General features: G+C 36.1%; 2 protein-coding genes across 2 annotated transcripts; both read right to left on the bottom strand.

Annotated features, from left to right (window-relative positions):
* Window positions 1-6,830: 6,830 nt before the first annotated feature.
* On the bottom strand, window positions 6,831-10,438 carry LOC116137780 (translation initiation factor eIF-2B subunit delta). Its single transcript, XM_031423478.1, has 7 exons — window positions 9,929-10,438; window positions 9,714-9,848; window positions 8,863-9,218; window positions 8,017-8,761; window positions 7,812-7,908; window positions 7,667-7,721; window positions 6,831-7,285 (listed from the first exon to the last, which is right to left on the bottom strand). Exons 1-7 carry the CDS (start codon window positions 10,401-10,403, stop codon window positions 7,223-7,225), a joined length of 1,926 nt encoding a protein of 641 aa, XP_031279338.1. The 5' UTR covers window positions 10,404-10,438; the 3' UTR covers window positions 6,831-7,222.
* Window positions 10,439-10,754: 316 nt separating this feature from the next.
* LOC116137783 (cyclin-B1-2-like) lies at window positions 10,755-14,633 on the bottom strand. Its single transcript, XM_031423485.1, has 4 exons — window positions 14,412-14,633; window positions 13,982-14,082; window positions 12,966-13,063; window positions 10,755-11,066 (listed from the first exon to the last, which is right to left on the bottom strand). The coding sequence occupies exons 1-4, from the start codon at window positions 14,535-14,537 to the stop codon at window positions 10,966-10,968; spliced, it is 426 nt and encodes a 141-aa protein (XP_031279345.1). The 5' UTR covers window positions 14,538-14,633; the 3' UTR covers window positions 10,755-10,965.
* Between the last annotated feature and the right edge of the window lie 2,516 nt (window positions 14,634-17,149).

The following is a 17,149-nucleotide window of genomic DNA, read 5'->3' as shown; positions in this document are numbered from 1 at the left end:
AACTGAAAATATGGTTTTTTGAATTTTTTGAACCGTAACCGAACCGTTTTTTCAGTTAATTGGTTTTCTAGTTTGGTTCGGTTCAGTTTTTGCATTTTTTTGAACACCCTAATTCTAATGACATCTCACTTCCCAACAATATTTTAGTTATGTGGTAATAAAACTACAGAAGTAATAGAACTTATCCTAGTTTGAATTATTTAATGAACACAACTGTTACCTAATTTAATTAGGAATAGGAGATCGTTTAATTAATTAAGCATAATGACCTCAAATTTCGCATGTCCAAATCTTGTAACAACACTGTTTCCATATTTTCCAGTACGTAGCTACGTATAGTAATAGAGTATTACAGATGGAAAACTGTTACAAGTAACTCTATATAACCAGCTTCTATCAGTCTACTCTCCATCTATCTTTTAATTATTATTCTCTCCAAATTCCTCCCTATCAACTTTCTTCTCAAAGTAATGGGTGGTTTCGGTATCGAAGGCAGTAAGAATGGCCAACTAACCTCAAGGGGTTGGTCTAGCTGTAAAAAATATTTGTTTCCTTCAATGACTTTTTAGATTCAAACCAGTTTAGGGTCATCTATCGCATTTGTGACTTACCTTGGAACATTGGGTTTGTAAAGTGTTCAATAAGTCCCAAAGATTAGTCGAAATATATGCAAACTTACACATACAATCCAATCAATTAAAAAAAAAAAAGGCCAAGCAACCTCTATCATCTCACCCGCTACATGATGATATAACTTGAAAATGCGAGAATGAGAGAATTTGAGATGTGAGAAAATATGAGAGTTTAGGGCCAATTTATAGAAAAAAAAATGACGAAAAAGACTCCTCCAACGATTATAAAACGACTATATTTCAAGGGTAAAAGGGGTATTCGAAAAAAAATTAATTTAATTTTGTTTTTTTTATTATTATTATTTTTCGGCCAACCCGTCGGGTTGGTGGGCCTTTATAAAAAAAAGACAAAATAGCAACCCGCAGGTCTTCGGGTTGCCATATATCAACCCGACCTTCCCAGGGGTTGCATGCAGGTTGGGTTCAACCCAGCCTGTCTTATTGGCGGTCCAGGTTGAACCGTTTTTAATGCGGGCTGGGTTAGGGTTGACCCGCCTAACTCGACCCATTTTTTCCCCCTTTACACCTGCTACGTGATGATATAACTTCAATTCTCGGTGTTTTCCGTGGTTTAATCTTCGGATGTGATATTGGTTATTGGTAATTAATCTTTCAATAAGGTTTTATTATTAGTTTCTTTCTGCATTATTTTAATTAATTACTTGTTTTGTTGATTTGAATGAATGATTAGATGGGGTGACATGAAGTGTCCAGGGGTGTACACGGTCCGAGCAGTTCGCGAACTGCTCGGGATTGGCTCGCAGATGTTCGAGTTTGTCACACTGTCTGATGAGCCGAGCACAGGGTTCTTATACAAACCGAGTACCAAATATGGTGGTACTCGGCTCGTAGGCTCGCCGATCTTTGTCCAGCTCGTTGGTGAACGAGCTGTCGAGCTCGAACCTAATCGCCATCTCACGCTCGAGTCTTCAAGTTCGACTAAATGGCGCTCTCCTGCCTCTGCCGGAGGACCCAGACTCCTAGACTCCCATAGTCCACTTATTCTCCCTCCAAAAACAAACACAAATACCCAAAATCCCTAAGATCTAAACACAATCCCGAGAAACTTTCCCTCCCAAGTCCCAACCCCAACCTCCCAAGTCTGTATTCTATATTCTGTAACCCTAACCCAAACTCGACAACCCCAATCCCAGTCCCCAGAACCAGTCGAAGAGGGAAGACAGATTCCTTTCTCAAGCTTCAACCCTCACATCAAAATGAATCAGTGATTTCCTACAAAGTAAGCCGAAAAATTGATTCTAAAGTTGTTTCTCTCTGTTTATTTATTGCTCATCCATTAATGGTTTTGATTAATTTTGTATGTGAATGATCTATTATTCGTTGATAATGGACTTTGGTTTTTTTTTCTTTTTCTGGGAATGATGAATGATGAATGGTTAATGGTTTTGATTCTTTATTTTATCTGAATTGCATGTGACGGTTATCAAATCATCTCATGTGTTTGATGATGGTTTTGTTTGCAAGTATTGTAGATATCTCTATTGATATAAGAGAATTAAAGAACGAACACTATGTAGTTATTGTACTTGTTTTATGTTTCATATCATGCTTTGTGTTGTAACCATGGCGTGTCCTTATCTTTAGTCTCATATATTTATATTATTGGTTTGTCTTCATCTTCCTAAGAAATTCCATAATTGAAGATATATACTTACACTAGTTCAACATGTAACTATATTGCTAATTGTCAATCTTTGTCTTCCTCTCTTGAACAAGCTTCAATTTCCATTTTGTTTGTCTTTGTTCAATCATATGATTAAACATATGATTTTGTCTTCCTCTCTTGAACAAGCTTCAACATGTAACTATATGGATGGTACTAATCTTGTGTTTTCCTTATTTGCGAATAGATATGGCATCGACTGATTCAACTCCATTGAGTTCCACTCCACAAGGGTCACGGTCTGTAACTAACAGTAATGCAGCAACTGCAGCTACTGTTAATGAAGAAGATATAGAAGCAACTGATGTTAACCCTTTTGCAAGGAAAAAGAGGGCGAAGACATCTGTAGTGTGGAAGGATTTTACAGAAATTAATGTTTCTAGTGGACCGAAGGCTGAATGCATCCATTGCAAAAGCAGGCTTCCCATAACGAGTACTGGGAGCACTACTCACCTCTCAAGGCACTTGAAGACTTGTGTACGGCGAAAGCTCTTTGAAAAGCAACAACAAAGGTTTTTTGAAGCAACAAATCCAGCTGATGCAGGTAATGTTATCCCTGTTCTTACCGGAGGTAAATTTGACATGGCAAAAATGCAGGAATTAGTGGCCACTTGGGTGCTAATGCATGAGCATCCTTTTACTGTTGTGGAGGAAGAAGGATTTAATAACATGCAAAGGTATGCGATCACTGAGTGGGAAAAGATTAGTCGTAGGATGTGTAAAAATGATGCTGTTACTTTGTTTGAAAGGGAGAAGATAAAGCTGAAGAATTTGTTGAAGGATGTTGACAGAATAAGTTTAACGACTGATTTATGGAAGTCAAGTAATCAGAGGATTGAGTACATGGTATTGACAGGGCATTTCGTAGATGGTAATTGGAGGTTGTAGAAATGAATTCTAAACTTCTTGTACATAGCTCCTCCACGCACTGGTTCCCAAATTGCAGATTTAATTTATAAGTGTCTGAAGGAATGGGGTATAGAGAACAAGATGTACACGATATCAGTGGATAATGCATGAAGTAATGACACAACAATCCGGATTTTAAAGGAGAATTTGGCAATTGACAATAGACTGCTTTGTGGAAGGAGATTATTCCACGTTAGGTATTGCGCACACATCTTGAACCTTATTGTTCAAGATAGGCTGTCCCAAATAAGGTCCATTATTGATGATGTTCGTGATACTGTGGCCTATGTGAAACAAACAGAGAGCAGGCTTATTGTTTTTTCAGAGATAGTTCAAATGTTGCTTTTGCCCAACCGGAAGTTGATCCTAGACTGCAAGACGGAATTCCACTTTTGAGATGTTATCAATTGTAGTGAAGTTTAAAAATGTCTTTGAAAGGTATAAAAAGAAAGACCCATATTATAATTGTTGTCCCAGTGTAGAGGAATGGGTAAAGGTGGAGCAAGTTTGTGAAGTGTTGGGTGTGTTTAGTACCATTACTAATGTAATTTCTGGGAGTGAATACCCGACTGTAAATATATATCTCAGTGAGATTTTTCGGGTTAAGGTTATGCTAGATCAGAAGTCGGTGGATGAAAATGATTTTATTCGACATATGGTTACGAAAATGAAACAGAAATTTGACTAATATTGGGGAGAATGCCACTTGTTGATGTGTGTAGCGGCTGTCCTAGATCCTAGGTGTAAAATGGCAGTGTTGGACTATTGTTTACCTAAAATGTATGGTGAGATTGATGCCCAAGTACATAAAAGCAAAGTTAAAGATGTGTTATATCAAATTTACCAAGAGTATGTTGATGATTATCAATCTCAATCCTCAAACATTGAACAACCAACTGCAATGGTTCCTCGGGGCAATGAACAGACAGAACCTAATGTGTCTGGATTTGCAATGTTTGCAGAACATATGAAAACGGTTCAAAGTATTCCACCAGAGAAATCAGAGTTAGATACTTATTTGGGGAGGGGAATTGTATGAAATTTGAAGCATTGGAGTGGTGGAAGGTTAATACAATGAAGTATTGAATCTTGAGTAGGATGGCTCGTGATATCCTAGCAATCCCTATAACCACAGTGGCTTCGGAGGCCTCGTTTAGTGCTGGCAGCAGAGTAATAGAAACGTATCGAGCCTCATTGTCTCCCAAAACAGTACAAGTGCTCCTTTGTGGAGGTGATTGGTGTCGTCATCTCAATGGAGTTCATAGAAAGAACAAAGTGTAAATTGTAATAGGTGATTAGTATTTATGCATTCTCACTTACTAGTTAGTAGTTACTTTCATTTTTGTAACTGAAACTAATATTTTCCCTTGATGTATTTTAGAAGGAGCAAAAATAAGTGGAGATTCAGCTTCCAATCGAGTGAAGCTTACAAAGCTTGAATGCATTTTTTTGGCCAGAATCCTCAGGTATCCATCAACTCTTAATCACTTATGTAGTTATGTTTCATAATAAAACAATTTTTATTCTTCATTTACATGTCATTTACAACTGCCTTTTTGTCTTAATGTTCAGGATTTTTTTGCATATAAAGGTTGGTTTTTGTAAAGATCTACTGGTTGTTTGAGAGGGTAGAGAAGAGATATGTTTCATAATACAAAGGTTGGTTTTTTTTAGTATTGTTGTGAACCTAAGTTGTGATGATGTTATTGTGGTTCTTGTGAAGTGTTTATTAATGTTATGTTATTGTTGAATGTTGAACTTGTGATGTTGTTTGAGAGGATGGACTATGGAGAAAAGATGTGATTGTTGTGAAGTGTTTATTTATGTTATGTTATTGTTGAACTTGTGATGTGTTGTTTGAGAAGATGGACTATGGAGAAAAGATGTGATTCTTGTGAAGTGTTTATTTATGTTATTGTTGAACTTGTGATGTTGTTTGAGAGGATGAACTATGGAGAAAATATGTGATTCCTGTGAAGTGTTTATTTATGTGATGTTATTGTTCAACTTGTGACTCTTGTGCATTGTTTATTTATGTGATGTTATTGTTGAAATTGTGATTCTTGTTAAGTTTTTATTTATATAATGTCCATTGAGTTTTAAACTGGAGATTTTGTTGATTTTACCTTACATGTTTGTCTTGAAATTTAGATATTCTATAATTCTAATTAGAGGTGTTTATTGTTGTTGCATGTTTTTTGAATTTGGAGTTCTAGACTTTGTTGGAAGGTCTTTTGCTCTTTGCTGGGCATAATATGTTTATCCTCATTCCTAACATTTTATAATTCTAATTAGGGTATTTATTGTTGCTGCAACCTACAGGTTTTTTGAATCTGGAATTTTAGACTTGCTGGAAGGTCTTTTGCTCTTTGCTGGGTAGAATATGTTGGCTTGAAATTTTGATATTCTATAATTCTAACTAGGGGTATTTATTGCAGCTACAAGTATTTGAATTAGGGGTGTTTATGGTTGCTGCAGGTTTTTTGAATATGGAGTTCTAGACTTTGCTGTAAGGTCTTTTGCTCTTTGCTAGACAGAATATGTTGGCATGAAATTTAGATATTCTATAATTCTAATCATGTATATTTTGTTGTTGCAGGTTCAAAGGGTAAAAGTCTAGTGAAAGGTAAAATGACTAAGTGACCCGCGACTTGGCTACTCAACTGCTGCAAATTTGGTGTTTCTTTGCCAAATGCCAACAGGTTGTATCATGGCTAGTGGTGGTGGATATTTTGTTTTATGTTAGTTTGGACTTTGGAAGCAGTTGGCTTGGCCATTGTATTATGCATGTGAATGAGATAAATCCAAAGTCCCAAGTCCCAACCTTTAAATGTAATTATGCATTATGTAAAAATGCATTGGCTCCTTATAATAATGTATTATGTAAATATGCACTGGCTCCTTAATCTTGAAAATATTAATTAAGAAGCTTCTCCTCTGGATACTGTATATCATCATTCTCAAGTTGGATTCGGTTGAAAATGTAATTTGGTTGCATGTGTGGTTTCAATTTCAGTTTGTTATACTGTAATAATTTAGAACTGTTATTTCAAGCTTTTAAATCGAGCTCGATTTCGAGCCTGGTAATGAGCACATACTCGAGCTCCATTAATGAGCTTGGCTATAATCGAATTGAGTTCAACACATTCTCGAGCCAATCAAACTGTTCGCGAGCACAAACTAATTGACGATCTAGATCTCGAACTCAGATTTTCCCTACTCGTCGAGCTCGAGCCCATTTCACAGATTGCAAGCCGAGCTCGAGCCGATCACTGTTCGGCTCGGCTCGGTTCGTGTACACCCTATGGCTCCCTTGCCCATCTATTTATCTCAAGGAGGTGTTATATACATCCATCAGCCAGTACTGCAAGTTTGATGATCTTAATTCTACTCTCTTTAGTCTTCACTCAACTCTTTTCTTTTGGCTTCTTCATGGGTCACTAGAGAGTTGGGCAGAAAATATGTCCATACTCTTTGGAGGTTTCATCTTTTTTCTCATCAATGCTTTGGCATATACTGATGGGAAAATTCGATTGACACAAAAACAAAAATTGTTGGATACCAACAGCAGACGGACGATCAGGAACAAGGTAATCCAAAGACCAGGAACAGAAATCAAAATCCCATTGAGATATTCATCTTTCATAATCCTGGAAACAAAATTGTCACGCCTGCTAAAAATTCATTGTTGGATTCTAACAGCAGACGGACGATCAGGAAAAAAAAAAGGGAAGGAGAAAGGAACTCAATAACCAAGATTGCATCACTAAATCTGCCCGGAGAGGCGCAGCATTCGCACTCTTCACTGAGTCAGGTTAAAAGAACAAAAATACAAAATGTTGGGACATCGATGAGGGTAGATATCATTATTCCAGATGAATGAAATGAGACTAAAAAAGCAAAGAAAATGTCTCTATCTTATTCTTCTGATATCGGCAGGTAAGACAGGTTGCAACATGGACAAAATTTTAAGAGGCCTGTATCATCCATTAACGATCTATGTCAACAAGTGTTCTCTACCGTATTCTCGCACAATGACAGGCACGCTTGTTGGTGGAACCTGAAACAACGCAGAAGCACATAAACTTGGCACTCATGATCAACCAAATTAAGAATGTAAACAAAGAACAACCCAGGAGAAATTTTTAAGCATTTAATGTTTCTACTTTCGTTAGGCCACGGACATTGCAGCAACCAGCTTTGCTAGCACGTCGTCAGGTTCCAGGCTCAGCAAAAACCCACAAGTAAATGCATTTGAAAATTCTTTAGAAGGTGAAAATCGCATAAAATTTTAACTGTTGACTTATGTTGCTTCTAAAGAATTTTCAAATGCATTTACTAACACAATGAACTTTTCATATATCAACCAGGCAGTGTGACTGACATGCACTTCTCACAATATCGCATAAAATTTTAACTTTAAAACCAGACTATGACTTACCATGCCATAATCTGTGATTATCATCGAAACATAATCTGACGGAGTCGCATCGTAACTGTAAATGAAATTCAAAACAAGACTGATAAGTGGGGAGAAGCAATAATCAGGTAGTGAACGCTGAATACTAAAATTAAAGTATACTTACGTCAAATTTAAAAGCTGCAGATTTTCCTTATTGGCCCAGCCATCCAAGTAGGCGATATCCTCTCTCGCAGGAACTTTAGAAATGGCATCTGGATCACCTGCAAGAAATGGAACAGCCATCTGAACATTTAAGCAACCATAGTGCATAATTTCAAAAAGAAAAAAAGTGCAAGTGCTCCAATGTTTGTAATTCTAGAGATGCATACCAAGCTCATTGGAGCATATTGAATCAAGCTGCACTCTTTCATGAAATTTGTATGCTTCACAGCATACTAACACTGGTACACGAAATGCATGGGCGACCATAGCAACAGATGCAGTCCCAACTCTTGATAAAACCGTCCCATTAGACAAAACTGATGAAGCACCCAGAAAAACTCGAGTAGCTTCTTGCATGATATATGAAAGAGCATTTATATGAGTGTATGTACAGCTAAGTCCCTTTTCTACCAACCTACGGAGTAATAGTTTCCCTTCCAGCTTTGGACGAGAGTCTACTATCACAACCCGGAACTGTTTGCCAAGCTCGTGGGCATGCAGTAGTATCATTTCAACAGCAGAAGATGACCCATATGTAAGAAGAACATCACCATCTCTGATCTTTATAACAGCATGTCTGACTATCACTTTATCTGCAACTATAATCTTCTCATTTATAAAACGATCAATATCTGACTTAAGAGTTGCCTTTGCTTCTGACTCAGACAGAATTATAGGTAACTTGGCAATTCTACTTTTTAGAAACCTTATTGCATTCCCCATGCTGATCGAAATGGGCCGGCACTCATTAAGAAAAGAAACATAACTACTTATTTTTGCAGTTAAGTCTCTACAAAGTGTTTTTTCAGGTGGTGTTGAGTGATCTTTAATGGCCTCTTTGAAGGCTTCAAGCATCGCAATACACCGAGCATTGCTGCCACAGATGTCCCCAGATAAATATTGTAATCCAACCTGACAACAACACAAGGCCATAATCAAACAAATGTGTTCTCATGTAACCAACTTGACAAAACATCTCAAACAACCCAATATGCATTCCTTAATGTCAATACCTTGTAAACAGTTGGGTGTACTGTGTCAAGTTGGAAAAATTTGGATTCAAGATCAGGAAGCTGGGTTCCATGTTCATACTGAGGCAAATGCCTGAACAATTCAACTCTGTTCCTAGCTTCTGTTAATTTCACCACAGAACGTCTTTTGGCCTTCTCCACTCGGCTTTTATCATCATACTGCATGCGCGGATGAGGAACGTCTTTTTTCCTTTCTTTTTCCACAGGGCGATCGCCGCCTTTCTTCTCTGAGGGCAAAGCAGCCCCAGCACTGTCATTCTTTTGTGGAGCAGGCTTTGTGGCTTTAGCTGGTTTTGCATTTGCCGGTCCCCCCATACCGGATGTCTTACCTCCTTCCGCTGATCAAACATGATTAGCATTATTATAAAACAATGTAGCATAAGAAGGTATCACTCTATTTATCCTGCAACACTTCTTCTTCCGAATAGTCAGATTCTTGGGGATCTATCTGATGATTTCCAACCCAACCCGGAGAGGCTTCAAAATTCATTGATAAATCAATTCAACCTCCTTGTTTGTCAAATACAATATTATACACAAACTCTTCAAGCACATATACATAAATAATGTGTTAAAGAGATAACGTCAATGCTGTGAGATTATCAAATCCTCATATTCGTAATTAACAAATTTACTGCCATGACGACTCTTTCAAAATGAGTAACAAAGGGTTCAAAGCCCACAAAAACTACAACACACAATGGGCAACATCGCAATTCATCTTACTTTGAACAATTTCTACAAACAATTCTTAATTTACATAACGAGCAGTAATCAAACAGATAAATTTATTACTAATTATACAGTTATACATTACTTGAAAAAGATTTTACCTTTAGCAGCAGCCTTTGCAGCACGTTGAGCCTCTTGAAGGGCCCTTCTCTCAGCTTTCGAGGTTTTCTCTTTCAATGGCTTTGAACTAGCTCGCTCATTTTGTACTTCAACTGATACTGCTCCACCACTTGTTTCTACAATCAAAATATATGTAAATAATTACGTAATAAGCAATTTTGGGATTTTTTTTAATAAGATTAAGAATTTCACTCACCGGAAATTCCCGGTGGCAAATTGACAACCGACACGGTGGTTAAACCACTGGCCGGCACACTACTGGCTACTTTATAAGCTCCCGCCATCTCCAAGCCTCCGCCGGGAAGCGACGAAGCGCCGTGTAGTTTTCCAGAGCCGCCTCTGCCACTCACCCTCGCAGTCGGAGACGCCGCCACGTCATCTGAGAAATCGACCTGGGACGGCGCGATGGTGGGAGAAGGCGGAGGGAAGAAATCAGAGTCTTCCGACAAGGAAGAGGGAGGTCGGCGGGTGATGAGAGTATCCGAGGGATGACGCGGCGGCGGGATCATGACGGGGGACAGTGAGTTGCCGGAGGGAGAGATGTTGGAGATAGTTTGAGGAGGAGAAGACGAAGAGGAGCGGATCAGGTCGGGAGGAGGAGGAGCAGTAAAGAAACCGACTTGACGGACTTTTGGATCGATTACGGCGCGTGAGCCTCGCCGTGAATCCATTGGGAGGGAGTGTTTGGTTAGCGAGAAAAATTATTCAAGCGATTATTCAAGCGGACATGAAAATAAGATATACACGTGATGTGGAGAGATTTAGCTGCGATATATTTTTTAAGAAATAAAAAAAAAAAAAAAAAAAAAAAGAGAAATTCCTTTTTGTACTTTTGGATTTATTGCATTTAATTATTCTAAACCAACTTTTATGTGTTTTATTATTATTGGATGGTGCCAATTCTTTTGATTATAATCAAATAATTAATATAATATTAACCTCAAAAAGTGACCAGGATTGAGTTTTATTATAACAAAAATCTCATTGGTTGTGATAAATTAATTCTTGAATATTATGAAATATGGAAAGGCAAAGATGGAATAAATTCCAAATAGCAAGAGTACTGGTAGGTAGAATAGAAGGATCAGATGCAGTAGTACATGACATAAAAACAGGCCTCTAATGACAGACATATTCAAGTATCAAATCCTTTTGGTTTTTTGAGATTGAAGTAACGACTCCAAGTACAGGCACATTCTGAGATTCTTCAAGAACGAATGGCAGCTGCTTAAATCATACGAAGCTTGGGGCAACCGGTCCCTTGGAAAGTCCGAAGCGCACTTCCATCCCGTGATGCATGTCCAGTGGCCGGAAAGTTTCTGATTCACGAGGGTCTGCAAACGAGTTTTACATAAGCACATACCAAAATGTGGAACTATAATTTAATTAGCTACGGTATCATTCATTTGTCAATTCAACCACCATGAAAGAACCCAAATCAAGTTGAAAATTTTAACCACTAGCAAATATTATAACTTGTTTCTCAGCCACACCAAACTCCATAAACTTCATAGTCAAGCTAAGCACAAAGTTTGATTAGAAGTTAGAAGGATCAAACAGCAATAACAAGGTTATGGCAATAAAATTTCATAAATCTAAAAGCAGAAGGTTTTCATGATAACATAAATATCAAAGCCAAAGACAAAGACAAATACAAAACTCTTATCTATCAAATCCTCTACTATTTATTTAGTAGCTGAGAAATCTCAAAACTCATAGAAGAACGTTTGATTCATGGAATTCTGTCATTTGACTTGTTTGATTTACTATTCAAAGTATGGATGCCTTCTTCCACTGCACACTTTTAATTTTTCTTATTCTCTTTCTTCAAACAACTCAGGTCTCAAGTTAATATTCACAGTACTACCTCATAAGAACCATTTATGAAGACTATTTAACTCATTATCCGCCGGAATGATTCATTAACAAGTTTCACCATCAAAATCAAATCCATACCCTAAGTCACTTCTTCTACATACTAAATTCTCAAATTCCTAATTTGTTATGCCATCCCTATATCAAGCAACTATATCATCCAATGATAGGTACAGCAGCCTGAAAATATCTAATTTGGCACTGATATGAGGACACTGAAAAAAGGAAAGCTAGTTTGGATACAAGTGCAAAACAAGTTCAAATTTCTCTGACATGTAGCAAGGATAATGAAGGTCTTGTAACAGGTAAAACAGAAGTTTTGAATACTAAAATTCAAATTTGATCTAAAATAGAAGATGAAGAGCAAAAGGAACAAGCCAATGAGGATTTTAATTGTTATGAAGACGTGATGGAAATAATGATCCTTTTGAGAAAAAAATTCAATAGTAAGAAAGATAAATAAAAGGCAGCAGGCTTTGTTTAAAAAAAAAAAAAAAGGAAATTGAATAATTCACAGAAATTCAAGCACCAAAAAAACCAGAAAAGAAACAATCATCTCAAGTTCTTCTCATGGAACTAGTTGGATAAAGAGGTGAGAGTGACATCTCAATCTCTAATATGGTGATTCATAAGGCGGTTGAGTTGATAGGCAAAAGGCCAATAAATGCAATTACAATTCAAGTCAACAAATTTAATGATGGGTCTCCTACAACAACTGTTCAATTTGATTTATTATTCCAATGGAATTCACTAACATAGACTCTAGACAGACATCCAATAAAACTGGAACAACACAGGGAATATTAGTATAGCCTGTGCACAGATCGAGAAATAGTCCATTTGGACAAGGGAAGAGGGGGAGGTCAGGAAATAGTCCATTTATTGATATAACTCAAATCTTTGATATCCTACTGCAAGCCCAACTACACAGACAAGAAGCAAGAAAAAACATAATCAAAACCCAGGATTTCTTGTTATTAAGGATATAACTCAAATCTTCGATATCCTACTCGATCTGCAGTTTTGTAGTACTGCATGCCCAACTACTACAAAACTGCAGATCGAGTTTTTCCCAACTATGAAGGTAGAAGACAATCCAACAGTTTGAAAAACAAATTTGGCTCATGGCAAGGTTTATTCTTATTAAGGATATTATGATCGAATTTGGCTGAGGAATGCAGGTCACAAAAACTTTGGTGACTTAAAGTAAGAAATTCTTTTATAAAGCCTTCAGTTCAAATCGCTCAATTTCATGATAACCATGAGCATTCTTAATATGCAACAAATGGTATAGTAAGAGTGTTTTCAGAAAATATAAGGGACTACCAAACTCAAAAAGTCAACCAGTAAACAGTTACCATTCAAATAGTCCTCAAAGCCAAAATCATCCAAGCTTCCTGTCAAAGCCTCCAAACCTAGCATTGAAGATGGGACCGCCCCTGGAGGCCTCTGAAATCTGCACATTTTCAAATAAGTATATATTACAGGACTGCCACAGCATATTCATAAATCATACAAAAATTATTAACTTATATTATATAAAATCACTATTACATGCAAAAATGTAAAACTCATAATTCATAACACAATTTGCTACCCACTAGTGCAATATTTTTTCTAAAGAAAAACCTGCAAAAGATTATATATATTGTTTAGAACAATCACAACATTACAGAACCAACATGCAACACATCTATCCTCACCACTTCCATTTTCTTTTCAAAGACAAAACTTTATAATTCTATATAAACGTTCAGATCTTTTCAACAAAAAACCTTACATTCTGCCCACATCATACACACATTGCTACAGGAGCGAAGGTTTCAAAGAAAAAGCGTTGCTTTCTTTGGCGCACAACCCACTAATCTTTTCTGTCAAGAAAAACTTAACACCTACATACTTAATCCCTAGTTCCTTGCACTTCACATTACTAAAGCACCACCAAAAAGAACTAAAAAAAGGACCCATACATCAAACATTATAGCATAAATCAGGTGATGATCCACTACATGATCCAACCAAACAGGCAGCTAATTCTCTCCAAACATCTATGCTGTAAATCATTCTCATCCAAGCAAACAGTATGTCATAAGGAATTACGGACACACTTAGAAGTGGGAGTTACTAGTTGCAGGACAACTGCTTATTATACAAGTATTTGTACTTTACTTAATGGCAACTCCAGGTTCCGGTTGTAATCATAATAACCATATCACTAATACTTATTCAAGGAAACATTGCAGAGTAAAAAACTATGACGAGAAGCATAATAAATATGTTTATCAATCAGAGATTTGAACAAATCATACTGATATATTCGAACAACAAAGGAAATAACCATCAATCAATAAGTTCAATCACTTGAAACTCCTACCGAGAAAGAATTTGCCTATCAAGATCCATCTTCAATGGGAAAGCCGTCCCATATGTATTAGCAAGCATTTTTCTCTTCATGTCCTCTTGCGTCTTCCTTGCCTAAAAACCACAATAAATAAATAATAATCAATTCAATTAGACATAAACCCTAAAAATCTTCTTTCAAATTTCAGGTAATAAATGATTTCATTGCATACAAAATAATCATATACACACAGTCTTTAGTTCCAATTCAAAATAAAGAAAAAAATTATTGAATAAAAAAAAAATGCACCAAAACCAACACTTAAAGTAATTAAATTAATGTCTTGGAGGACAGGTAACGAACAATAGAATATTCTCTAACCTTATCTCACACTTTCTCAGGAATCAAACAGAAAATCAAAATCAGAGAATAGACAGATAGAGAGAACAGAGAAGGAAATTACAGATTGATAGGAGATTTCGAGAGGGTGAGATCCAACGACATCACTTTTGACGCCATGGAGACCGAATCGAAGCGCGTCGTTTTGGATTCCTCCGATTTCGTGCGGAATGTTCTTTTGTGCCTCCATTTCGCTCTCTTCTGTTCACTCCTAGGTGTTCTCTGTGACTGATTGTTGAGAGTAGTTTAGCACAAACTTTGTGAACAAGTTATGAAGGCAAGCTGCTGAGAGACTGGTATATATAAATCGACAGTAGAAGTCCTTTATTAAATACGACATCGTCTAGTGAGCCTTGTGTGTCTAACAATTAACCGGTAAACGGCGTCGTAAAACTCTAGAGAAACTGACTTATAATAAAACTGACCGAATAACTAATTAATTAATAACAGACTCTCTAATTATTATTAAACGGAAATGTTATAATCCTTTTTTACAAATTTAAGAATCATGATCCTAACGTGATAGCTCGTAATTGATTAGCTTACAATAAGTTTCATCTGATCTCATTTAATAAATTACAACTGATTAATTACGAACTGTTACGTTGAAGTTATAAGAAAAAAAATGTAAGAAAAGGTTATGGACATAACATTACTCTTATTAAAAACCATGTTTTAAATCAATAGGTTGTCTCACATCAAACTTAGATTTTTTTTCAATCGGATTTGAATTTGAGACCTTCCACTCTTATCCGTTATTATCTTACTTAAAAGCTTAAATTAGTAAGTGAGAATTCAACATATATTATTAAAAATTAATAATAAAATTATAAAGATTTTTTTAGAATAATCATATATTATAATAAGAACTAGAAAACTAACAATTTCATCTCTAAGGTTTGGTTTAAGTAATGTTTCACTCTTATAGAATTTTTTTTTTTTTAATAACATTTTGGTCTCCATTATTAACAAAACTTGGGATCAAAATGTCACTGACAAGGACCAACGTTACAATTATTAAAGAAATTCTATAAGACTAAAATTTACATAGTGTTTGGGCAAAAAATGGTATTGGACTTCATCAAGCTCAATAATGAAATGCACACTAAATACGGTCTAGTGTCTTAACCCAATCCTGATTAGGTCTACACTTAAATCCATATTACGGATTGACTATCCAATGCGATGGTCTATTTTGTAAGAAAGAACATTCTATGGGTCGACCCATTCTCCGAGTTAGACCACATCACAAGTCAATCCTCTCCACGAGCTTGGCTACTATACAAGCTGGGTCTCTCTACGATCAGGGTCACCATACGAACTTAGTCAACTTATGCTTTGGGTCACTCCATGAGTTGGGTCTTCCTATAAATTAAGCTAAATTGAGCTCCAACCCATTATCCCACATTCGTCACAAAATAGGAATCACAATTCTATCAACTTCTTAATTCATTTAAGATGCAAAACTTACATGAATTAGTACTCTTAAACCGATAAAGGCAAGAAACAATAGTTCCTTCCTATTTCGAACTCCATACTAAGTAGGACTCCGAGTTATACTATGATCAAGCCCCCTTGGCTCACTATATAAATAGGGGTCAAACCTCTCATTAGGGATGAACATACAACTCATAATTTTAGCTCTCAAAGTTCTTGCTCTTAAGAACCATTGTCTCTCTCGTCGTAAAGCTTAATTTCTAACATCTACAAAGCTTCGCCAACTTTGTTATAGTCCTACCCTAGCCACACCATTACGATAAACCCTTTCTCGCTCTCAACCCTCACTAAAATACTTTCAACCATGCTAACTTGAGCGTCGCGTCACCACACTTGTATCTCCCGAGCCTTCACGTTTGTTATTTCTCTTTGTGCAAGTCTAATCAATTGTCAGTGGCTCGCTTGTCATAAGATCCGTCCCTTCCAAATCAACCGTACATTTTATCATCTACACATAGCCAAATTTCATATTTTCGATAGTAATATGACCACAACATTCATCACATTTTTAAAAATGATGACATGGTTTGTATCAATGACAATACTCGTGAAAGGGTGTTTTAACATATATACTTTGATGTTAAAAAAGAACACAATGTTTATAGGGGATTTATTAAATGAGACTTTAAATGATAAAATATAATTTTATTATTATTTCAGTATAATGTATTTATAATTAAGAGAACGAATACACATTTCAGTGTATCAATACCATCATTTAAATTCAGAACTGTTCATGATATTAACATATTACCCTAGAAACAATAATGAAGACACAAAGTTTATATTAATTTTTTAGAAAAACTAAGGAGGTATAATATGAATGAAAGAATTAAAATAAAAAATCTTATGATCAATTGAGTTCAATTTCAATACATGTGTTGTGAAGAACAGGTGAAATTCTCTGACTGAGTTAAGCTTATATAGCAACATGATAAAGATGTTGGAGTTGTCGACCATTTTAATAATAAGAGGTGAGGCAGACGCATACAGGGGTCCCATTGTAGGATTTTAATACAATTCATACCGTAGGATTTCTCTAAGTAATAAAACTCCTAATACTAATAGGGTTTGGGGTTAGAAATAGAGATATTAGTATTATTAGGTTTTATTAAACCTAGTATATAAATATATTATTCTCTTCTACGAGTGGTAGAACAAATCATAGACAAATACATACATTATAACGGGAGGTGAAAAAATATTTTAAAAATATTGACTTTAGTGGATGTAACCTAGATTTTGGATTAATTAGAATAAATTATGCGTATATTTTTTCTTTACTGTTTACATTATTTGTATGTA

The sequence above is a fragment of the Pistacia vera genome, unplaced genomic scaffold (genome assembly GCF_008641045.1).
Source record: "Pistacia vera cultivar Batoury unplaced genomic scaffold, PisVer_v2 Contig333, whole genome shotgun sequence".
Classification (NCBI taxonomy): Eukaryota; Viridiplantae; Streptophyta; class Magnoliopsida; order Sapindales; family Anacardiaceae; genus Pistacia; species Pistacia vera.
Note: the sequence above shows the minus strand (reverse complement) of the source record. Positions and strands in the feature narration are given on the sequence as shown.

Bases quoted from the DNA above. Each gene is read 5' to 3' on its own strand.
- LOC116137783 (XM_031423485.1), bottom strand. From the start codon at position 14,537: ATGGAGGCACAAAAGAACATTCCGCACGAAATCGGAGGAATCCAAAAC. The intron at 14,083-14,411 runs GTAATTTCCTTC...TGTGGTTTTTAG, and splicing joins TCGAAATCTCCTATCAATCT to GCAAGGAAGACGCAAGAGGA. The intron at 11,067-12,965 runs GTAACTGTTTAC...ACTCGTTTGCAG, and splicing joins CTTTGAGGACTATTTGAATG to ACCCTCGTGAATCAGAAACT.
- LOC116137780 (XM_031423478.1), bottom strand. From the start codon at position 10,403: ATGGATTCACGGCGAGGCTCACGCGCCGTAATCGATCCAAAAGTCCGT. The intron at 8,762-8,862 runs GTATTGACATTA...TGTTGTTGTCAG, and splicing joins TACACCCAACTGTTTACAAG to GTTGGATTACAATATTTATC. The intron at 7,722-7,811 runs GTAAGTATACTT...TTTCATTTACAG, and splicing joins CTGCAGCTTTTAAATTTGAC to TTACGATGCGACTCCGTCAG.